The following is a 24661-nucleotide window of genomic DNA, read 5'->3' as shown; positions in this document are numbered from 1 at the left end:
TCTCACCACTGGTTATCTGTGTGAGTTTAGTACGTTCTCCCAAATGTAGTATGCACGCTCTCCCATTGGAGTATCCTGTGGTTACTCCAGTGTTCTCTGGTTTGAACGTAGGTTTCTGGAGCTGTACAGCACCAATACAACACGTTACACCACCTACAATTCTTCATCAGAAAATTGTGGCCACTTTATTCAGCTCAGGGTCGCAGTGCATCCTGAGCCTATATAATAACCTGTATAACAGCTGTAGTATGTATGTAATGCACCTATTAGGAAAATATGGTGCAATTTTAGTCAGTACAGCAGTTTTTTTTTAGCCAGATACACTGTTGATCAGTTACACAACTCAATTTTGAGCTCATAATGGCTGAAATATTTAGATTTTTGCCTTGTAAAACTGTGTTCTTATATAGGGACAATAAACACTAAGAGTAAAACCCCTTTAAGTACTATAAATCAAACATAACATGTCAAATAAAAAGGACATAAAATTGTAATTATTATTGTAATAAATAAAGATGTTTTGGAACTATTCTTCTCACTTTTTTTTTTTTTTTTTTGCAAATTTTGTCAGTAATGTCAGTAAAACCCCAAGGTTACACACTGCAGCTTTATTGCTAAAATCATTCAAATAAATACATATAAATATTACATTCACGTGTATCAATTATTACTTTAATAATAGCAAAGTTAATTTAAGTACCTAGGAACCAAAATACGACTTTTAAAGACATTTAATATCGGCGTCTGTAAACCAACAAATTAGTCATATTGCCCAGCCCTAGTTCTGAAACCTCTGGTCGGCCTCCTCCCACCTCAAAATGTGACTAAGTCTCAATCCGCAATGAAATGATCATAAAGTGCACTAAGTAGGACGCACGAGCGTGGGTATGTAGTGCACGTTTGTAGCCATCTTGGTGCGATTCGGGATGCGTCCTGTCAGTTAGTAGGCAGTACGGCAGATTCGAGCCGGAAACGCTAGCTAACTAACTGTTCAGTTACACGAACAGATTTTTTTTTTAGCTTGAGGTTTTATTCGGAGCTTTCGCATTGCTGACGCTGTTCTATAGTTCTGTCTGAAATCTGTTCGAAAAAAGACTAAACGGGTCGTTTTGGAGATATTTTCGGTTCATATAGGTGTTAGCCAGTTAGCCTGTCTGACTTGTCTTGGCTAATCTGTATGCTAATAGGTTAGCACCGCTATTCCTGCTGAACGCTGTCTCGGGCGGTGGTGTAATCTCGAGTTCTGCAGGTCGGGGCGTTTATATCGTTCTGTCGGGTCATTTTCGGGTGGAATCGTGTGCGGTTAATGCTCCACTGAGATGGTACGTGTGGGTGAAGTGCTTTTCTGAGAGGGACTGAGTGGCCCACAGCTGGAGCTCCTGCCTCTGTGTTTACTAATGCAGATTGAATAGCCCTGAATATCATTTTAATGTTGGACTGTCCGCACCGGTGCAGCTCGCTGTTGGACCTGAATAGCTGAGATTGATCATCTGAGGTGGGCACTTAGGTCGGTCAGCAATGCCCAGGGCCAGTTAAGTCCGGGGAGTTTGGATAAAGTAGTCTCTAAGTGAGGATTCGTCTCTTGGTCAGAATAATCCAATGGCCACGGCCAGCAGCATGGCTGCATCACTGGCGAGCAAAACCAAAACAAAGAAGAAACACTTCGTGGCTCAGAAGGTGAAGCTGTTTCGGGCCAGTGACCCCCTGCTGAGTGTCCTCATGTGGGGAGTCAATCATTCGGTAAGTCCCTGACATGTCAGTGAGCAGTTGGTGCTTTGGTATGGACTGACCACTTGACTTGTGACACAGTATTTGCTTGTATGGTCATATGCAAAGGTCTGGTCACTCCTAATGAAACATGAATTGAACCAGGGGTGTCCAGACCTTTGCATGGTTTTACTCTGGTATTTGTGTCCGTGTGTTTATCTGTCATTCCCTCACATGCTGAATATTCACGTGCTGAGAGATGTGATCATTAACAAGGTACGTTTTTAAGTAGATAGTAAATAGATCGTTTATTTATTTATTAGGATTTTCAACGTCATGATTTACATTCATAACAAACACGTTATGTAGATTCATCAGTTCACAAGTTGAAGGACAGTTTTGTATCTCCAGTTCACCTGACCGCACGTCTTTGGACTGTGGGAGGGAACCCACACAGACACGGGGAGAACATGCAAACTCCACGCAGACAGGACCCGGACCGGACCGCCCCGCCTGGGGATCGAACCCAGGACCCTCCAGCAGTGCCTTCATGACAGAGCTTTTAATTGATAGCCATAAGCTTTACCCACTAGGCTACCATTGTCCCGAAGTCCCAAAGTAGCTGTCATTAGAAAGAAACAATTGTTTTATATTAATTTGATATTACTATATTATGCTTTGTAGTGTAGATCACCGGGTCAAACTGTGCATCAGTATATAGTGTGTTTTCACTTCTCATTAATGTTCGCCGGGTGTAAAATAGTTCACAGCGATGCTATTATAACAGTGTGCGTGCTAATCTGCACTTGTTTCCATCAGTACCGTATATAGACGTGTTTTGCATTTGTTTGCATGTGTACTGAATGCATAAGATCCTCATTTATTCATCTGACTCTAACACTAACGCTATATTTAAACGTTACACCTCTGAGTGTTGTTTTTTTTAGAATACTACTAGTGATACTAGTGCCACATCAGTACAGATCAGTGTATTGCATTGTTTGGCACGGTGACGTGTCAATGTGGTACAATACATTTCTGAAAAAGCCGCACAGTATAGAATAAAATATCGACAGGTGATGGTCGCTGTAGGGTTCATTGATGTGACCGTATGATTTTAAGTCCCAATCCTGTTTTCAGCACTCAACTTATAATCACATCCTGTGCATCATTTAGGACAGTTTGTATTTAGTACACACAAAAAAAAAAGAACAATCTGTATTGTCATAAAATATCAGACGGACAATCTGATGGGAAAATTCGTCACATTTAATACAGATCTAGTTTTAAGCAGAAACGTGAACTCGCTTTGTGGTGAAAGTGTTTCACAATATGTGATAATGTGACCATAACCATCATTTTTTTTAACCAGGTCTGCTTTTTGTTGTGTCATTTCTTTGCGATTGATCCTCTGTTGTACTTTCATCCGTCCTTTAATCTTGCGTTTGTGTGGCCGGCAAGAACCTACTCTCATTTGTTTTCGCCATGAATAGCAGCATTGAAGAAGTCAGTACACAGATTTAGCTTTGTTCAAAGCGTTTCTTTATCTAGTCGAGTCAAGAAGAGCTTCATACGGGCCTAACGGGCCTATAACCGCATTCAGGCGAATGTGTAATGATGTGTGGATTATTATTACCTAGTGCGTATATATGAACTTTATTAACTTGTAGGTGCAGCTTATTACTGCACTGTCAGAGTTTTGTTTGCATGTCCAACAGCGCTTGTGGTTCCAAGATAATGAGGTATTTTTAGTGAATCAAGCATGAGTAAGAAGAAAGCATTTGGTTTCCTGTTGGGCAGTTGATGATAAATGCAGTTCTTGGCTTTATGTACTGTATACTGTAATGAAGTGAGAACCAGTGTGATGGCATCCTTGGATATGAATTGTGCCATATCATAAACACCTTGACATGATCAGCAATGAGATTCATCCCAGAGCCGATCGTATTTATCATTCCACAGTGATCCCACGTGGACGGATTAAAATCCAAGTTTAACGTGTACAGTGGAGGATCATTCCCATCCTCTGAAAGCACAGCGTCGACCTCACAAAACTCCGCTCGCTCCGTCTCTAGTAATTATCCTCTTCAGATCCACTTCTGTCTTAACGCGATGCTCAACTTGTAATTACTGTGAAACTAATGGCCTGATATCCGATCCGAGCGGATCCATACGAGCCAAACGACGACAAGCTCGGTCAATCCGTGGACCTGAATTTACTTTCCATAAGAGCTGAGAAAGGGAATCTAATGTCGATCTGTTTAAGCTTTAGAAGCTTCAAACTGATTCCTGAAAATGAAAAATGACCAATTACATTGTAGAAAACGACTAACATACTTAATAAACTAGTTTTACTGTTCCAACCTGCATAGACTTTTGATGTTCCAAACATCAGCTGATGGTTTTGATTCTGTGAATCTCACTTTTAAAGACTTAAAGACGTAACCTTGCATCTTACATACATTTACAAGATAATTTCATGTTAATAATCCAACATTGTTTGTTTTGTAAGTTTTTTTTAATGCACAGTCATTTCCATCTAATCAGTAATTTGGTGTATCAGGCGTGAGTGAGTAGGCATTTGGTTTCCTGTGGGTTTGTCAGTGCATGATGATAAATACTGTGTATAAGGTTTATCCGTTTTGGAAATGATCTGCCTCATGTAAGTGTGTATTATAAGTCAGTTCATGTGTAATTTGGTACATTTTCTGGTCATAATTAGTCAAATATGCACATTAGGGCATTTTCTCTGGAAGCCAGCATATGCACATCTTTAAAACATGGATGTGCAGTGTTGTAATTAAGACTACCAACCGAGACTAGACCTGGACCCAATCTACCCCAGTCCACAGCACTGAACACTTAAGACCAAGATAAACCCAAGACTAAAGTATATGAGACCAGTATAAAGGACCACACTGATGGAAACCATCCTCTCCGCCAAGCATTAGCAGATACTGAACTGATCGTGATCAGATGGTCACTGCTTCAAGCTCCGCCACCAGCAAGTTGCCACAGTTGGGCCCCTGTGCAAGGCCCTTAACCCTTAATCTCTTGCACTGTTTTGGATAAAAGCTTCTGCAAAAGTTCTTTAAATGTAAATAAGAACAAGAAGGCCACTAAAATAGAAGACCTGCATGAGTACGGTGGAGAACGCTCAGCAATGTGTCTTGGTGCTTCATAGGACCCAGATGAAAGCACGCCCTTGTGGTGCCTGTCGGGTTTCCATAACTTACTTAATATAAACTTTTAAAGAAACAAAATTTAAAGACATGTTAAGACCAGGAAAGGACATTAAAATGAAATAGGTTTAGGAGAAGTGAGTAGGATTAGAGCACTGTAGTCTCGAGACTAGAACCTGTCATGTTGGTACTGATAAAGCATAATTTGGTTCAGTTCGTTTGCTTGTTTATGGGCTGTAAATCAGTGACAAATGTTTAACTGTCCGTGTTATTGTAGAAGTAGTTGAATTAATGGTGCAGGCCAGCGTTGACATGCTTTGCTGTAAAGTGGGAGTTGAGGAATCGGGAGAGTAAAATGCCCTACAGCCTGCAAAACAGTGCCGTCCTTATCTCTTCAGGACGTCCGTCTTTCGAACACATTCTTCACGCCGTCTTGGCAGGGATGGTGGAGAGTTTGGAGCCTTTTTCTGTTTCCCGCACCCTCAGTGACCAGCTTGTGAGCGTTTTAAAGATGGTGTAGCGCTCTTGAGTGCTCCTCTCTCGGTCCTAATGAATTACACATGAGACTGTGTACTCTACGAGTACTAAATAATAAGTGGCAAAACGAGAAATCACGGCGTGTATAATGGAACATGGTTTTATAAAACCAAACCTCTTTGCTGGATCTTTATTTAGAAACACGATCTCCTGCCAGTAGCGTCCAGTTGTTCATTTTCGCTTCCGTTTGATTCCGTCGTGGTTTGTGGGCGTCCACTGTTTAGCTTAAAAACTGTGCTGGCAGATTTTTTTGGCCTGATGTTTTTGAACACGTCATATTGACCAGTGCGGTCATGTGCACTTCCATTGCAAAATTATGATGTGGTCAGGAAACCAGTCCTGTTCTATTGAGCAAGGGTGAAACTCGCCGCTCTGCTGCCTGTAGCCGTTCTGTTTACGCCGAACACCGAAACCACCGCCACAAGTTTCGCTTCCATTTTACATCAGTCGGTGTGAATCGAGCTTCGAACACCGGACCGAATACTGAAGCTTAAAACGTGAACATTCGGAAAATACGCAAGAATTGTTTTGAGAAGTTCATGTGCATTGCATTATACAGACTGGTCCAACACTGTACCACATGTTACCATGGGACAGGTTGTAGCAGTGACATGAGGAAGGACACGTGACGTTTTTAATATGGATTGTAAAGGAATCAGAACTTTACTGGTTATAACAAACCAGCAAGCTTTACCAGCATGTAGATGAAACTAATAGTTGATGCAGTCATAACCAACCTGACTATAAATATATGAGCTTTTTTCGACCTCCCATTCTAAAACCCTGGATAATAATATGCAGTCGCTCTTTAATATGGAGAATTTGTACCTATTAAGTCAAATTTTGGGAAATGATGTTGGATGAGAAGGTCTGGCTTGAAATTAGTCTTCGGATTCATTCCAGTAGTGGTCAGTTTGGTCAGTTTGGTTGACGGCAGGTCTTTGCTTTGTGCCGAACGTTTTTATAGAATTTGCTTCGTGCACAGGAACACAATCGTGCTGAAACACAAAAGGCCTTCCCTAAATTTCTGCCACGAAGTTAAAAGCATATGATTTATATATGATATTATTGATATCAAACACCTCAAAGTAGTTCAATAAAATGAATAAATCACCATATGACACAGATCAGAGAAGAATAAAGAATAAACCTCATATAAACACATACTGAATTCATGTACTAAATATCGAGCAATACCAGAGACTATGACAACAAGCTTTAACCCAGCTCAAATGAATACAATCCTTAATTTAATAAGCAGCGCTTGGTAAGGATGATAGACTGACATGAGCATGATCCACCCTTCCTGCCGTGACTATAACCATGGTGTAAGCACGACGTATGACAAATAAACAAATAAATCTCATACTGCATCGTCAGAGCGTAAACAGTTCCTGTGCATCTTTATAATAACTGTCACCATGGTTACAGGTGATATTCAAGTGTGAAATAGGAAGTGACTTTAGTTACCAGTTCCTGTTAGTAAATCTGATGGTCGGTCAGAGCTCTGACTGTATGAGATTACACATATACGTAGGTGTGCTCACAGACTGGACTGAACAATGAAGAACCTCTTATTCATCTTACTACATTATTCTTTTGCTAGTTTTAACTTTCAGTTCAATTTAATTGTGTGTTTGTATGATTTGTGTAAATCCTATTTATTTAAATGATCCTCCAGGCCACTCCCTGCTGAGTTCCTCTGGTTCCTCTCAAGGTTCCTTCCTGTATTTTAAGGGAGTTTTTCCTTTTCCTGCCACAGTCGCCCTCGGCCCGCTCAACAGGGGGTTTTGGTCTGTCGGTCCTGGATTCTGTAAAGCTGCTTTGAGACAATGTCGATTGTAAAAAGCGCTGTACAAATAAATTCGACTTGACGTGTGAGGGAGGCGTCGTTCACAGCGTTTTCGTTATTGTTGACGCGTTTTCATCAGGATTTGATCAGATCTCACGGTTTGCGCATGCAACGAAAAATCAGGACTTAAATATTGGTTTCGTGATTCTTTTACTTTCAAAAACAATATAGATTTGTGCATTTTAAAGTGCATTCAAACATAAACACACGGCTGCATCGTTAATTACCAAACGTACCAGTTTTCAGGTCTGTAATAAGAGAAATAGTTTGCAGCTTGTGTATTATGATGCCGATGATTATAAGCAGCTTTACGTTTGACATTTTGATTTTGGTTCGTTCGCCCCCTTTCCAGGACAGGAAACGTTTATTTGGACAGATAAACACGTACTGTGTAAGAGCAACGTTCTGCTTTTATGCGGTCGTGCTGCACGTTTTTAAGAAATTAAACAATCGTCATTACAAACAAAGTCATTATTCAGTGCCTGACGGGGGGGGGTGGGGGGGGGGTATCGATATGGAAAACATGATACCAGCGGTGTTTCTGGAGTGCTCGTTCGGCCATTGTCGTCGTGTTTACTCGTGATTAAAAGCCCATTTAGGATCTAAAGCAAATATTGATCATAAACAGATGCTTTAATGGAGCTAAACAGAGAGATTTGTGCAGTCTGAATGATTCCCGTATTAATTATGTCAACATTACATTGACGTTTTATATTGTTATTCGCTTATTCATCTTTTGATCGTTTAATAATGAAGCTTGTGTCAGTGAACAGAGTTTATTTTTTTATATTAGTCACGTTAGACGACTTTCTGGGTGCACGTCTGCTCCCCACGTGCCCATTTGTTGCTCCTGTGTTGTGTTGTATGTAATGTTAACCTTAAAACACTCCAGTCCCAGAAAACAATCAGTGCTGAATGGGTTCAAATCCCCTGTGTGAGAATGTGTTTGATGACTAATGGTCGGCTGCTTGGTGTTGGCCCCTAATAAACCAGCACAGACCAGCATGGAGGATCTCTGGATCATGATCGGTACCGATAGTCCTGGATTACAGACTAGTATTAGGGACTAGTGTAGGAACATTGGGAGCCTAATGATCAACAGGTCGAGAGTTTGAATCCCAGCTCTGCCATGCAGCCACGGTTGAGCCCTAGAGCAAGGCCCTTAACCCTCTCAGCTCCAGGGGCGCCGTACAATCTCTGACCCCAGCTTCCAAGATGAGCTGGAATCCAGGACTCCATCAAACCACAGCGAGAGCCATTAAGTCTAAATAAAGAGAACCTGAATTCTTGGTGAATCTACCCCGGAGTTGTTACCCTGCTGTAGTTTATTTAGGGGCTCAGCGACAACCTGAAAGGAAAGATCGCAGCAGACTCAGCTAAGAAGAGATTTCCTCTTTCTGCCCTCCAGATGCGACAAAATAGATCCAAGGGGGTATGAAGGGGCAGTCCATAATAATAAATGTGTAATGTTTATTAGGAATACCTGTTCTAATACCAACCAGGCAAACTTCAAACCAAGACTAACCAATCAACAAATCATATTTGATTTGGCACAGTTTTAACACCAGCTGCCCTTCCTGATGCAGCCCCTGTTTATCCGGGCTTGGGACCTGCACTAAGAGTGCACCGATATGCGCTCTCCATTCCACAGTGGCTAGGTTCATGTAAAACGGGTCGTTTCCATTACACCACATGACCTCACGTGAGGTGCGCTCTTCCCAGCCGGCCCATTGCGGATCGGATCGGGTTGGGGTTAACGCGGTATCCTCGTGCACCGATGCCCACGCCGAAAGGGTTGATCGGGGCTGTAGATCCTCGTCCACTTCCTGCCCTAATACAGATTCAGACTCGCGCTCCGTTCTGCTTCCTGTACTGACGGCGATGAGATCGAGGGTAGCGAGAACCTGACTCCGCTGCCATGGAGACGAACAGGAAGCGGCGGTATGAAAGTTGGCGGGTTAGATGTGCGTTGAGAGATAAATGCTGAGTCTGCGCTAGGCCGCTGAATGAAACGGAACAGAGCTGCAGGGCGATTAAACGGAGATGAGCCGATAAGAAAATCACTCCTGACGCTGATAAGGTTCGTAGGTGTTCGTCAGCGGACGGAGATACGCTTAATGTTGTTCTATTCAAAACTATATTCCAAATATAAAAGCTCTGTGATTGGCTGTATCCTTCCTCCAGGATCCAGAGCTATTTTGGAGTATGTCTGTGGAAATTTTTGCTTATTCAGCCAAAAGAAGGCGGCTTGTAATCGATGTTCCATTTCGTCCCAGTCGTGTCTGTCTTATTTAGAAATAAGCAGGGCTGAAAAAACTGGGTGACATGGGTAATATGGGTGTCCACATACTTTTGGCCATATATGGATTTCTTCTTCCTCTTCATTCAGCAATGGAAGCCTACTGTCGCTTCTAACCCCCAGTGGTGCTATCAGCCAGTCGGTCATCTACATACAGGCATGTCTGGGTGGGCAGTGGATTGGCGTTGGCGTCCTGTCCGGGCTGCGTTACTGAAAAGTGATAAAGGAGCCAGGACAATCGATTCCAGGATTAGGGTCCCAGGATTGCGATTGCTATTTATAATGCAAACCCACTCCCATCGTTTCACAGCTCACTGGTCGACATGTAGTATTTTCCCCACAATGCTGTGGTTCTAATTCAGAGTGGAATAGAGCAGTTCAGGGTTTCGTGCTTACAAACAGTTTGTCTCATCGGCGGCGCTTTGGAAAGCTCAGCGACCGTCCAGATCGAAGTTCAGTCCGTTTAAGCTTGTGCAGCGGCGAGTGGTAAAAACCGAGCGACGCTTAAGACCAGGTAGCTGACTGAATGCAGCCTTCGCCTCTGAAAACATAAAATAATATCCGGATTTCTGGTCACTATACACCACCGCTCCTCGACCAACCTGGTACCTCGGTCACCTTTCTGTAAGGTTTGCCGTTGCACGCTGCGTGGTGATCCTTTACGGAGCTCACGGAACCGGCGCACCAGCCTGCGTGTGCACATTAATTAAACCGGCTGCTGTTCAATCTGTGTCCTAATAACGGTGCTCAGGCTTTAATTGTATTTAAACCAGACGGACTAATGACAACATGGTTCATCACAGCAGTTTATACTCGGTTTAGACTGCCAGGCTTCACACCCCGTCCGGGAAAAGCCCAAAACACGGACAACCCCAATTCCTAAAAAAACAGGTCAGGTGGGAAAGACGGAAACGGAACGTGACGCTGCTTAACAGTCTGGTGTGTTCATGTTGCGCCTCAGGATGAGCCACACGTTTTCGGGTGAATGGTGCAAAGTCAATGACCTAGTACTTAACACCTCCAAGACAAAGGAGATCATCGTGGACTTCAGGAGAACAAAGAGGTCAGACCATCACCCCCCCTTCACATCTCCGGAGAAGAAGTAGAACGTGTGAAATTCCTTGGGGTCCACATATCCAACAATCTAACATGGACACAGAACACCTCGTACCTGAACATGAGAGCACATCAGAGACTCTATTTCCTGAGAGAGCTAAAACAAGCTCAGCTTCCTCAAAAACTCCTGGTGAACTTCTACCGCAGCACCATCGAGAGCGTCCTCTCCAACTGCACGACTGTGTGGTGCTCCAGCTGCACAGCCTCAGAGAGGAAGGACCTACGTCGGGTGGTCAGAGCGGTGGAACGTATCATCGGGACCGAACTCCCCAACTTGGACAGTGTTTACAACAACCTGAGTGTAAACTCGAACATTGCGTATTTGCACATCTTCTTCATACAACCATTCTCTCAATCAACATAAATCATCATTTCTGATACTGAACTGGTATCTCCACATAGCACAGTCACTTTATATATTCATATTCACCCATAATTTATTTTATTTATCTTGAAATCCATACTTTAGATTGTACTGGTTATTGTGTAAATATCCATATGCTTATGTAAATACTTTTGCTTCTTCTTTTTATCTTTCGGAGAGTGTCAAACTAAATTTCGTTGTATGCAAGTATAATGACAATAAAGGTTCTTCTTCTTCTTCTTCAACAAGAGACAGGTCTGGCATGCAGGCAGACAAGTCTAGCACCTGCTTTCTCTTGTTGTTGTTACAACATGTGCAGAATCAACTTTAAAAAAGTCCTTATTTTAATGAAAATCGAATGCATATCTAACCTTCTGTCTGCTTTTGAACCCGGTTGTTTACGATCAGGAAGGTCCCGGTGTGTGTCTGTGTGTGTTGTCTTCAATAAATGGTGCATTGTTAGAGCAGAGACGTCGCCTCCTTATAACCACGTTCATTATTCCCGCTGTGGCTTTGTGTCCGTCACTGCATGGAAATCTAGCGCGTGTGTGTGTGTGTGTGTGTGTATAAGAGAGCTGTCCGAACCCCGGGCCATGACTTGCAAATTGTGCTCTGATAAAATAAAGCCTGCCTGATGAGAAAATGCCCATGATGACCGTACACGGGCTCATACGGTGATGCTGCTTTTGGTCATTTAGCTTGGTCTCAAACCCTGAATTTTGGTGCTTCCCCCGGTGACTCAAAATTGTGTATCGTGTGTATCGTGTGTCCTCTTGCATCACGAGGGGTGGTGGGTGTAAGTAAGCGGATTTTTCAGCAGGAAAACAATCGACTTCTGCAGCAGAATGATATTAAAGTGATTTCCTTGATCATTTTCACTGACTGGAATAAAAAGATTGAATAAATGATTAAAGGAACATGATGAGTGAAGCTGTTTCCTTGCACATTGTACTGCATAGTCATCATTTTATCATAATACCACCTACCATGCTCTGTGTCATGTAAAAAATGCTCAGCAAACCCATTTCAACTCAGTTTTGGACACGAAAAACATAGGAAGATGTTTAACAGTGCCCGAAAACAGGCACTAGTCTTGCGAGATCATTTGTAAGGGGGAATGAAAGTGGTGTAAGTCATACGTCGTGGCCTTTAGAGTCAGACAGGGATTCGAACCCCTGCCACACAGACTTAAGGGAGGGGGGAGTGGGCATTTTGCAGGCATGGCTTTGGCCAGCTTGTGTCTGTAGAGCAAAAGGTTGTTATGTATAAATACGAAGCACACGAGGGGTCACTGTAGTTTGTAAGCAGGTATGAACGTAAATCGTACATCGTGGCCTTTAGAGTCAGCCGGGGATTCGAACCCCTGGAACTCTGCCTTAAAATCTGATATCAGCCTTGTCAGGGTGGATTGTTGGATTTTGGAGCATATAATAAATTAACTGATGTTTTAGTAGGAACTATTTGTGTGTTTCTGATTCTCTTCTGTCTCTTCGTCTCTGTAGATAAATGAACTGAGCCACGTTCAGATTCCCATTATGCTGATGCCGGACGACTTCAAGGCTTATTCCAAGATCAAGGTGGACAATCACCTGTTTAACAAGTGAGTCTTCATCATTTTGTTTTGTTTTTATTTTTATGACATGACGTGTGTGTGTGTGTGTGTGTATGATTTCTAAATGCTGGTGATGTTTTCTTTTTTAGGGAGAATATGCCCAGCCATTTTAAATTCAAGGAGTATTGCCCTCTTGTTTTCCGCAACTTGAGAGAGCGGTTCAGCATCGACGACCAGGACTTCCAGGTAGGCATAAACAAACGTCTTTAATTTAGTTTAGAATCCAACAAGCATCCAATCATAGATCAGAAAAGCAGCCGTGGCTCTATTGTAGTCGGGTTATTTTTACTGCTCTTAGCTAGCCTGATTTTAAAAAGCTGCTTGTGATCCCTTGTAAGCGTTCGGTTATGGGATTAACAGAAAAGCCGAACCTAAATTTAACCTAACAAATACACACGCAGGCCGGCTCGCAAAGCTGCTCCCGAGACTGAAGCAACAGTGAGCTGAGGGGAGAGTAAAGAGGATCATTTGTGCTGATTTTTCATGCCTTATCAAACCTAAAAAAATTTATTATTGGTATTTGCAAAATAACAATATTAATTAGTACCAAATATAAACAAAATAATAATGTTGTAATAATATAGTAATAATAATGATAAAATAATAATAATATTAAGAATCATAATATTAATAATAATAATCTAAATAATAATGTTAATATTACAATAAAACAATAAAATATTATAGTGATAATAATAGTAAAATAATAATAATAATATTAAAATAGTAAAATAATATAGTAATAATAATAATAAAATAATAATAATATTAAAATAATAAAATAAAATATAGTAAAAATAATATTAATAATCCTAATATTAATAATAATCAAAATATAAATAACAATATTAATATCAAAATATTAAAATAAAATATTACAGTAATAATAATATTATTAATAATATTAACATAATAAAACAAAAATGTTATAGTAATAATAATGATAATAATAATATTAATAATCCTAATATTAATGATAGTAATAAAATGAATAAAATAATATAGTAATAATATTAATACTTTTATAACAATAATAATAATAAATAATTAGTAAATTATTAACAGTATATTGACTTTGGAACCTAGTGGTACTAGACTAGTAATCAGAAGGTCACTGGTTCAAGCCCCACCGCTGCCAGGTTTCTGGTCTTGGGCCCATAATCCTCAATTGCTTAGACTGTATACTGTCACAGTACTGTAGGTCGCTTGGGATAAAAGTCGTCTGCAAAATGCTGAAAATGTAAATATAAAATGTGTGTTGATGTTATAGAATCGTGATTATTTTAGAATGCTGCCTATCCTTACAGGCACTGTTCGGACAATCGTTAAGTCTTCTCCTAGAATAAAGACGTTAAGGTGCAGATGTAAACACCAGGACGGTACTTTAACCGTACATGAAGAGTGTAATGCAGATTCAGTGCTGCGTGAGGAAAAGCCCGATGATTAATGAGATGTAATTTAGTCATTAACCCTTCAATCGACCGTCCTAAAGCGGAGCGTTTATTCCGCATAATGACGGCGTAATTTGAGGGGGATCCTGTGACGTCTCAGCCACCCACGTACAGCCGGAGCTTCTATTATTATTTCCTTTCTCGCTCTCTTACTCCCACATGAAAGAAAGAAAAAAAAAGGAGGAAGGGAAGCACTTTGCTTATTTAAGAATAGCCCTGGGCTGAGAGAAGGATTTTTCTTCTCTCTAATAAAGGTTAACAGCGAAATAATCAGATTCCTGACTTTCTATAAGGACAAAGATCTGATGTTGGTTCAATTTTTTATTTTAAAGGTTAAAACAGTGACTCAGTCACATATGTAGCTCACATTGTTTCACAAGATCAGATTTGCCCAGACTCAGACAAAGTCCTTCAAACTGACTTTTGTATTTTTAAATTGTTATTCTATTGCAATAACATACCATACCAAATAAGCGGTGCAATACCAACTGCTTCTTTTTACCTATATGAGACGGGGTCACACAGGGATCAGTATTGCGTTCACACACTGCTCTCCATTATTCGCCATCTCTGTGCAGTGACTCGACCGGCCAGCAGAGGTTGAAATTTCAGCAATGATGGGGAATTCCTCTGGCCTGCCAACCCGGCATGTACTAGCCAGTCAAGTCTGCGTATAGGTGCCTGGCCGGCCAATAGCAAAGGACTGGTGCTTACAAAGCTACTGTAGCTAACACATAATAAAAACTTCAAGCTGCCACTTTATTGCTGTAATGGTGGAGAACAAGTTTTTCGCCAGACTATTGTTTTAGTGAGTCAGTCGTTATAAATATTGCTGCAGTTTGCTCCGTTCTGGAGTTTATTATCGTTGTTGCTTATTCTACACACCCATTTTACGCAATTGATTATTATTTTACATGTTAAATATCTTAAACACCTGGTTTGCAACTTACTTACCTGCTTAGACAGGCAAAAGTTTCTCCACAAGGGGGAGACATTTAGGCTGTAGTCTCTAAATGGACTTTAAATGGATCACATGATTATTGAGATTATTTCTTTCTGTGACTAAATGATTGAAACATACTTTAAGCACAAAATAATCTTTTTAAAAGTAATAAAAGTAAATAAGGCCACGAGGTTCATTAGCAGGTTGCTGTTAATGTTACATACTTAGAGAAACTGTATTCAATCACTGAAGTGTATAAAGCTGTCGATCTAATAAAAATCTGTGTGTGTGTAGAACTCTCTGACCCGAAGCGCGCCTCTTGTTAGCGAGGCTCAGGGCCGGAGCGGTGCCCGCTTTCACACCTCCTACGACAAGAGATACGTTATCAAGACCATCAGCAGTGAGGATGTAGCAGAGATGCACAACATTCTGAAAAAATATCACCAAGTATGCACACACACACACACACACACACTTACACCCATTTCTAGGTACTAGAAGACAATTTTATACAAATATTGAGGACACGTTTGCTGTGGCCGAGTGTTGGAACTGTAAATTAGGCCTAAGAAAGGCTCTGTGTCGGCCAATCAGCAGCTAACGAGGGAATGCAAAAGGAGAGAGCGGATGGGGATGACTCTCGATAATTATAGAGATTTTTTAAGCATTAAAGAGCATTTTATTCCTGACTATTTAAAATATAGTGCATATGTTGGAGTAAGAGACAATGAATATATCTCAATTCCAGCCTGACTTTACATAGGTAACAATTTATGCATATTTAAACAGCAGAAAATATATATAAATATATATATATATATATATAATGATTCTTGTATACCATTGTATACCATAGCATAGATAATAAGCTATATTGATCTGTATTTTCTAATAGGATTTTGTATTTATTTTAATGTGTGTGTGTAAAAATGCATTGTGACCCTCATAAAACATACAGAAGGTGAATCGGCTGCCCTAAACTGCCCCCGAGTCCTAGTGTTAGTAACTGCTGCCCTGTCCAGGGCGTATTCCTGCCCTGTGCTCAGCGTTCCTGGTTGGCACCGTACCGAGCGTGACCCTAACAGGTATGCATTTTAACGAACCACGCGTGTTCTCTCCATCTACGTCCTAGTTTATTGTGGAATGTCATGGCACCACCCTGCTGCCTCAGTTTTTGGGAATGTACCGCATCACCGTAGACGGAGACGAGACGTACATGATCGTCACGCGCAACGTCTTCAGCCACCGCCTGTCCGTGTATAAGAAATACGACCTGAAGGTAGGTGAAACGAGGTGATGAAAGATGGATTTCCTTTTGTTCTTCGTCTACATGGATCGTTTCCTGCTGACTGCTTTATGGACTGACGGATTTTCTTTTATACTTTTTTCTCCTCTCTAAGGGATCTACAGTTGCTAGAGAGGCCAGCGACAAAGAAAAGGTAAGATTTATGTTAGAGCGGAATACAATTTAAATGCAGGTTTAGTCTTAATTCTTGCTGCATGAATCTGTGGACAGCTCTGGCACTGATGATCAGCAGTGGTGTGTAATTTTTACTGCTGTACTCTTTAAGAACCCAGAACCCACCTTAGGTTTAAACCCTCACTCCTAATGTTGGTTTGTTCTGCCACGGAGAAGTTTAAGACAGTCAGAGGTGGCACAGGGCGACCAGACTTCTCCTTTAATCCCGTTATTCTCCCACACACACACACACTGTCTAATCCCTGTTGTATTTCAGGGCTCTTTTAGGGTTGTGTAAATCCTGCTTCGATGCCGAAATAGCTGCCTAAGACGAGCACACGCCCGTTTTTAATGAGCTTTTTGCCGTCCTCCTGTTTATTCTGTCTGTCTGTCCGTGCAGATTGCAGGCGTCGCTTGGTGAACACACACAAATATACGTAGTACGCAGCCGGTTCATTCAGTATTACTCAGCTTTTTAAAAGTTCTGATGAATTACATTTTACAATCATAACATTTTAAACAGGTTTTACTGTTCACCGGCAGTTTCTTAAACCCAGGCAAACCAAACATCAGTATACATGTAAAAATAACTGAATCAGTTCATCAATCATTGTTTTCAGATGCTCCTGTACATTTCAGGCATCGCCATAGTAGATCATTTCATCAGTTTTTACGCCTGGTGCCCACCCTGAAACGACCCTCCTATTTATTCGGCTTTGGGACCAGCACTTAGTGTGCACTAACGTGTCTCCTCCAATGCCTAGGTTAATGTAACACCATGCATCTTCTGCATTCCATCCCCATCGGCTTTTATCGTTATGCCACACAAACTCTTATCTTTAATCAAATATATACTTAAAATAATGACGACGGTTAAATTTGCCTAACATTTTGTGAATGTGTTATTTTACCATAATGCTGTAGGACTTAATAAGGGTAAAGAATTTGGTAAATTGCTTTTAATTAGTTGAAACTGCACAGCACACTGTTGTCAATATTTTCTGTCATCTTTTGCTGCCAGGCTAAAGAGCTGCCCACATACAAGGACAACGACTTTATCAACGACGGACAGAAAATATACATCAATGAAGAAAATAAAAAGATATTTCTCGAGAAGCTGCGGAAGGATGTGGAGGTAAACGCATCACATCGTGCCCTGTAATGTACCTGTGATTTCCCTCAACCTGCTTTGAGCCGTACCTTCTGCGTGCGTGCAGTTTCTGGCCCTGCTGAAGCTGATGGATTACAGCCTGCTGGTGGGGATCCACGACGTGGAGCGGGCCGAGCAGGAGGAGGTGGAGAGCGAGGACAATGAAGGAGACGATGAAGGAGAAAGTGACGGGGGGATCGTGGGGACGCCTCCGGACAGTCCCAGCAACACGCTGGACAACACCAAACCCCTCTCGCCGGGAGATTTCGACCCCACTATTGACGTCTATGCTATTAAAAGCCATGAAAGTGAGTGCAAGTTCTGTCAGGATATTTGTGTTGTGCTTTTATTTCATCTTTATTTATTTTATTTTTCATGGATTTTGTTAGTAAACCTGTAAATCTCTGTGGAAACTTCCTACAGCATTAAAAATAGTAATGACACTAATGGAAGTGTTCTAATTTACTGTGGATTGGGACGGAGCCAGACATGCATGTCTTAAGCTTCAGGTTATTCTGTATGTCCTGCACAGTCACCTCACTTCTGTCTCAGTGTAGTTATGTTAGATGACCCTGTGCACTCGGCTGACCCCTGCTACTTGCAGAACCTTTCGTTGACATTTAAACCTGACTTATTTTAATCCTGTTACACATGACATAGCAGTGCAATAAGAGCTGGTAGATTCAGCCATAAATCTGAGTCCGTTAGGAACATAAATATAATCATATGTACGTGAGCAAAGACACGTGGATCACGATTTTATCTGTAATAATGGTGTGATGATTTTTTTATTCGTTATTCTTTTTTTTTTACAGACTCACCTCGGAAGGAAGTCTACTTCATGGCCGTCATCGACATCCTGCAACATTACGATGCCAAGAAAAAAGCAGCTCATGCAGCCAAGACGGTCAAGCACGGCGTGAGTGTTTACTGTGTCAAGTTGTATTATATGATCCATCAGCAGTCCAAAAAAATAGTCTAAATATCATACCATCATCTTAGGACGCCTTTAGACCAGTATGTTAAATATTCCATTGGTAAAAAAAAATCAGAATTATTCTGTGCTGGTCAGAGAGTGTTGGTGGTTTTGTCAGAGATCCACTTCAGCAGAATAATTCATATATTTTTAATATGTTTGTTTAATAGGCTGGTGCGGAGATCTCCACCGTGAACCCGGAGCAGTACTCAAAGAGATTCTACGACTTCATCACCACCATCCTGCCCTAACCCGGAGAATAATCGAGGGCGGTCAAAAAAAAAGGGACGCCGACAGAGGGGTGCCGAAACGCGCTCACCCACCCTTACAGCAGCTACAAACCCCCCCCCATTCGTTTACATTTTTTTCTTTTTGGTTTCAATTTGTCGTCTCGTGGGACCACAAGGGTAAAGGAACAGATGAACAAGTCCACCTGTTTATGGGAGCTATGGATTTTACTCGTCTCTGATGCATGTTCCTCGTCGCGTTCGTGTTCGTACGTGTTATTTTGCCCCCCCTCGTTGAGTAGGAGGGGGCGGGAGAGTGAATATAGTCGTGTGCGTGGCTCATGTACAGGTAGAATGAAGTCGCTCGGATCCGAGGCCGAGGAGGAACGGAAGCTTTTGGGTGCTGTACGATTCACAACTTTGGAAAACAAAGGAAATGTGAAGCTGTTTTTCATGCCAACTCGGTTCTTTACCCTCTTTTATTAGATCCGTAAGTCATTTACCCACCTGTATCTGAGTTAATTCCGTCCCTCATGATGAACCCTGCTCATTTACCTCTTATTATCATGGAACGTCTTCCCGTACTAGTCTATACCAGTCAACCTAAACCTTCCCCACTTGCTACCAATAAATATTCCACCTCCCCAAAATTTGTTCTATAAATTGCTGCCTAGGTGACCCATTCTGTAATGGATTGGCACCCTGTTCTGACTCTCCTGCTTCTTGCTCTGTGTTTTTGGACCCACCATGACGAAAAAATGATGATACTCCCATCAGTTATTTTAACAAAAACTGACCCTGCTCGTCCAACCCAGTTCACCTAAATTCATCTGCCACTGCTTATTTACCCTTCTAATTGAAATCTGTCTCATCCTCTTTGCCCTGTACACCCACTCCAGGTAGTACTGGTTGTTTTCCCTTTCTCACACCCAATATTGTTTAACTACCTTCACTCTTTTACACCAGCTGACCCGAATTAAAGTCTCCTCCCTTTATGCACCCCTATAAACTCCAGTCTGCCCCTCTCCTCCCGTTATGCTTCAGCCTTGTCAGCATTTCCACTCAGCAGCTTCAGCACTTGCAGCTTAACGTATTTACATCGTTAGTTAATTGTAACTCGGGGCTCTCGTGCTCTTCTCTGATCAGACTGACAGCAAAAATAACAAAAAAAGCACAAAAAAGTTTTACAAAAGTAGAAAAAAAAAACAGCTCACAAGCTCCATTCACGTTCGCGAAGGATTTCATCGGACTCTCACGCATGTTCCTACAGTTTTTCGCACGAGTGTGTGGTGGTGTTTTATTTTTCACAGTTTATTTTTTGCTCGAGCTGGAGGAGATGATTTCTCTTTAAATTAGCAGCAACACGAACGGTGTGCTTTAATGAGTCGTTTGGAGCAACAGCATTGGTGGCAATCGATTGCGTTAGGTGTGAAACCTGTTACAGGAACGATGCCACCTTTTGTTTGCCATCAGCACCTTAAACTGTTGCACTTTTATTACATTTTATCCTTCGGTCTGTTACATCCTGCAACATGAGCACTATGAGGCACCGTCGAACGCAGCCCATGTCGTCGCGTGTGTGCTTCTGCTTCTTCTCGGCGGATAGTTTACCTCTCGCATTGTTTAAGTACACGTTGGTGTAATGTTAGCTTCAGTGTTTCTGGGGGGGGAAGTAGGTTTAAAGGGAAAGGTTGGCAGGGTAGGGGGGTTAGAATATGTAGTGACAGTGAAATTGGCGGTTGAATCAACAATGTCATGTATATTTTGCACATACTGAACCAAATGTTCGGCTAATCTGATTGGTTCCTCAGAGTGGTATTTGTAAGGGGAAAATAGTGCACCTGTACCAGGTGAGGAAAATCTCACGACATCAGATATGTCCAAATTCACACTTGTATGGAAGATTATAAATGTATTTATTTTGCCCAATCTTTGGAAATTCAATCACCCAAAGTTATTTCCATTTATGGCCAGAATTAAAGTATAATTGGCGCTGCCGTTTAGATGAGAGGAACACTTAGCGTTCTCTTAATTGCATTTTTGTAAGACTTTGCACTTGTATTGGAAGTGAAAATTGAATATTTTTGAGTGAAATGCTCGTCAGAGAAACATTTGTCATATTTTTGCAAGCTTAATCACTGACGATTTTAAAGCCAGTCGTGGCCAGGAGTCCTAGAACGTATTAAACCATATTTTTGGATGGCATTAGGTGGTCTCACAGCTGCAAGTTGTTTTTTTTAGTGTATTGGGTTCCAACATACGTGGTTCACTATTTATTGGTGGATTGTTAGCGTAGGAGAGAGGCGTGGCTGTCCTGTCGTCCTTTTTGCTCAGTCCGACACTAGCCCTCATGTTCTGAAGTAACAGTGTGCACTTTTTAAGCTTCCCAAAAGCATCACGAGAGAATCCAGCAGTGAACTCTGTGTGCTCTGTTTGAAGAACATGACAAACTTCCCAGACTGGTGATTTTGGTGCAGTAGAACAGACGCTGGACGTGGCTAGGAAGTGTGAAGTAAAAAGAAAAGAAATAAATAGATTAGGGTGTGTGTGGTTAATATTAAAAGCTTTTATGAGCCTGACAGAATTGCTCAAATTTGGCATTGTTGGCGCTAATCTAACACCAGTTAGTAAGGGTGGGCATTATGGCAGAAATATTGTGTCTATTGCACTTCTACTTGCAAGTATGTATATTTTGAAAACCTGATGGTTATGACATTGCTATCAAATGTATGTGGACAGTGCAGAAAGTTACTGAAACAAAAACCCTTTTATCTTTCTTTTAATTCTTCTTATAACATCTACACAAATATGTGTAGGCAGAAATGATTTTAAAACGTAACGTCCAATTACTAGCCGCATTTGAGCTTTTATTATTATTGTTATTATTAATGCACCATTTACCACAGTATTTACATTTGCACATGTTACAGTCCAACCACATTTGAACATTTTAAATAAATATGGTTTATTTATATTCACAGCTGCAGGTAATAACCGTGTCTGTTGAAAATCCAACACAAAGGTATCATCATTGATTTCATATGTATTATATATGTATGCATTTTAATGCTGTCCTGTTGTGAGGCACTGAAAGTGATCAGTGCACAGTGCTGTCAATTCCTGTAAGTCAAGTAACATGCATAACACACAGCAACTTGATATCGACTAATTACATGCTGCCATCAGTAAAATAATGTTAGGAAATATTGTTCAAGTGGCTTTGCAGTACTATAGTTCCACCAGAGAGGTCATCTTACTCCAAAAGCTTTCATGTGTAAAAAAAAAAAACATTACCCACTAGTTCCCATCAAAATCTGAAATGTATTTTCCCTCCATCCAATAATTTGAAAAAGCCAGCTGTTATGAATAGGATGTTTTGCGATATTAAATTCTTTTAATGCCCGGTCCTCCAAACGAACATTTATTTTAACTTTTCTAAATTTTTGGTCTTCTTGTTGGCTTGTGTTGTGTTTTTTTACATGCACATCTTCATCTTTATTTTGACATTTTTGTGCATCGCATTCAGCACTCAGCATCGAGTGAAGTGTTCTGAAAAATGAAGAATGTTACTGTTTGATTGTGCAGTACTGTAAAAAGGTTTTAGTTGTTTGTTTCTTTGCATTTGAACCCCTGTGTATCCACCAAGGGAAAAAAACAAACAAACCCTGGTTCATTTTCCATCCGACCCTGCTTTATACCGTTTTAGCATACACTGTGCAAAAGTCGTGCCTTTTTACTCCAGACTATTTAATTTTGTATTTTTCAATCGTTGTTTTTTCAGAGGTGAATGTTATTTTCTAATAACCGGGTGGTTATGTTTTATTTTTCTTAGTTTTTTGACTGTTTTGTGTTTGTAAAGACGCTTTTGCTTGAGATTAACACCATTAATCAGTGAAATGACCCTGTGAAAGCGGAATGGGATTCATGTTTTCATGTCGTGATGTTTTAATGTTTTTTATTTGTTTTTTTGTTCACAAATTTAATCTCAGTATTATCTTTAACTAAGACTTTTAATTTTTGTATCCGTTATGTTTTTCTTGACCAATGTTGCGCAGTTGTTGTTCAGTATGAATTATTATTTTTGTTGTTGTTGTTGTTGTTGTTGTTGTTGTTCGTTTTGGGAAAAGAAGAGGAGGAAACGGTGACTCCCTATACTTGTTGTGGTCTTCACATTTAAAAAACAGGAAAGAAAAAACAAACAAACAAACATGTGCTTGATGAGCATCAGTTCAGATCAGTCGGAATCCTGCTTCATGTCGCACTTTTGCCAAAACAGCACTCAGACTGTCCGTGTCGTTTAGAAATCACCACCGAAAGCTTTGGACATTGTATTGTGCTTTTATTAAGTAATGTCTCCTTTTTTAGGCTGTGTGTCCTGTTTAATTCTGCAGCTAGTTGATGGAAACCCCCTCCTTAAAAAACCTGGAGGAATGAAATCTGTGCTGTGAAATGAAAGAGGAGGGTTTAGGAGGGGTGCAGGCTGACCCATCGTTTATGATGTTAACCGATATAATACACTCCATGTCAGAAGCATCGCTCAAAATCAATAAAGCACTTTGCAGTTCTTGCTGGCTCTGAGTGTTCTGTTTTACTGTAAACTTTCAGTATCAGGTGCACATGAGGGCTGGACGATTTATGCACAGGTATCGTCTGATGATACACGTGTGTATACCGGTAAAGGTTTGGCTTTACTGTTTAAATTCACTAATTATAGTTCCACTTTACAGGAACTGCTTTATACGAAGATAAAGAAGCAGGACAGGAGACAGACTTGATGCAATACGATTAAAGTTTGTAATTAATTGTAATTAAAAGCTCTGGTTTGGAAGAAATTCATCTTCAAATACACAGCAAGTAAACATGGTAGGCTGAACCATTCATATTTATACTGATGTGATCTAAATTGGGATTATATTGTTTGTTAGACTGAACAAACGTTTAAACATTCTATAGGCCTTCCCATGTTGGTTTGTTAACGTCAACAAATGATTTTCCACGTTCATGGAATTTGTGGAAAAATCGGTTGGATGTTGGATGCTTCTGTTACCTAAACCTGCCCAAAACATCCAGTCTGTACACCTGCCAACCCCACATCATAAATTATGTCTTTCATTCATATTAACATATCAAACAATCATTAAAGCACGGCGTCATGTTAACACGTGAAGCCAATTATGGTTCAAACACCATTTCTCCTGCCAAATACTGACAGATTCATCATCTCTAATGGCGGGGTGTTTTTCTTTTTGTTTTTACCTGCATTCAATCCCTGTTTTAAAAATATAATAAAGAGCTATTATTGCCAAACCAACAGGATATGTTAACGGGAATCCATACAGCCCTGTTTATCTAAATCACTGACCACACTGCAGTTCTGGTAGGACACAGTTTAGGCTACATTTTACCTTGTTTAACATCAACTCTGCTGTTTTTATGTGTTAACTGTGGTATGTTAGAAGAGAAACAAGCAAGTGTGTGTGATTTATACTCAACATTCCCTCTGACCAACCACCTGGACTGAAAAAAATCCATATAGTTTCACTGGGTTTTCAAACTGACCTAATCTGGTTAATTTTTAGCTCAGTGATAAATGGTCACCAAAGGTCAACTTAATCCTTACTTGCACGGCAAAATATTCACTGCTGATTAAACAACTGGATTTAAGTCCATCTTGACCTAGAAACACTTTGGGGCAGTTTTCTGGGTCCCAAAAGTCTTTTTAGACTTAGGACGAACCCTGGTCGAATAAACAGCCTCATGAGTGTCTTATTAAACCTCTTCATTCA

General features: G+C 40.7%; 2 protein-coding genes across 2 annotated transcripts in view; one reads left to right on the top strand and one right to left on the bottom strand.

Annotated features, from left to right (window-relative positions):
- The window catches only part of armc3 (armadillo repeat containing 3), a 378416-nt gene that overhangs the window by 16696 nt on the left and 337059 nt on the right, over window positions 1–24661 (bottom strand). The window lies entirely within an intron of this gene.
- pip4k2aa (phosphatidylinositol-5-phosphate 4-kinase, type II, alpha a) lies at window positions 1094–23440 on the top strand. Its single transcript, XM_062985329.1, has 10 exons — window positions 1094–1740; window positions 12560–12657; window positions 12759–12855; window positions 15358–15510; window positions 16196–16342; window positions 16464–16502; window positions 17544–17657; window positions 17740–17980; window positions 18488–18591; window positions 18819–23440. Exons 1-10 carry the CDS (start codon window positions 1600–1602, stop codon window positions 18897–18899), a joined length of 1215 nt encoding a protein of 404 aa, XP_062841399.1. The 5' UTR covers window positions 1094–1599; the 3' UTR covers window positions 18900–23440.

The sequence above is a fragment of the Trichomycterus rosablanca genome, chromosome 23, assembly GCF_030014385.1.
Source record: "Trichomycterus rosablanca isolate fTriRos1 chromosome 23, fTriRos1.hap1, whole genome shotgun sequence".
Classification (NCBI taxonomy): Eukaryota; Metazoa; Chordata; class Actinopteri; order Siluriformes; family Trichomycteridae; genus Trichomycterus; species Trichomycterus rosablanca.
Note: the sequence above shows the minus strand (reverse complement) of the source record. Positions and strands in the feature narration are given on the sequence as shown.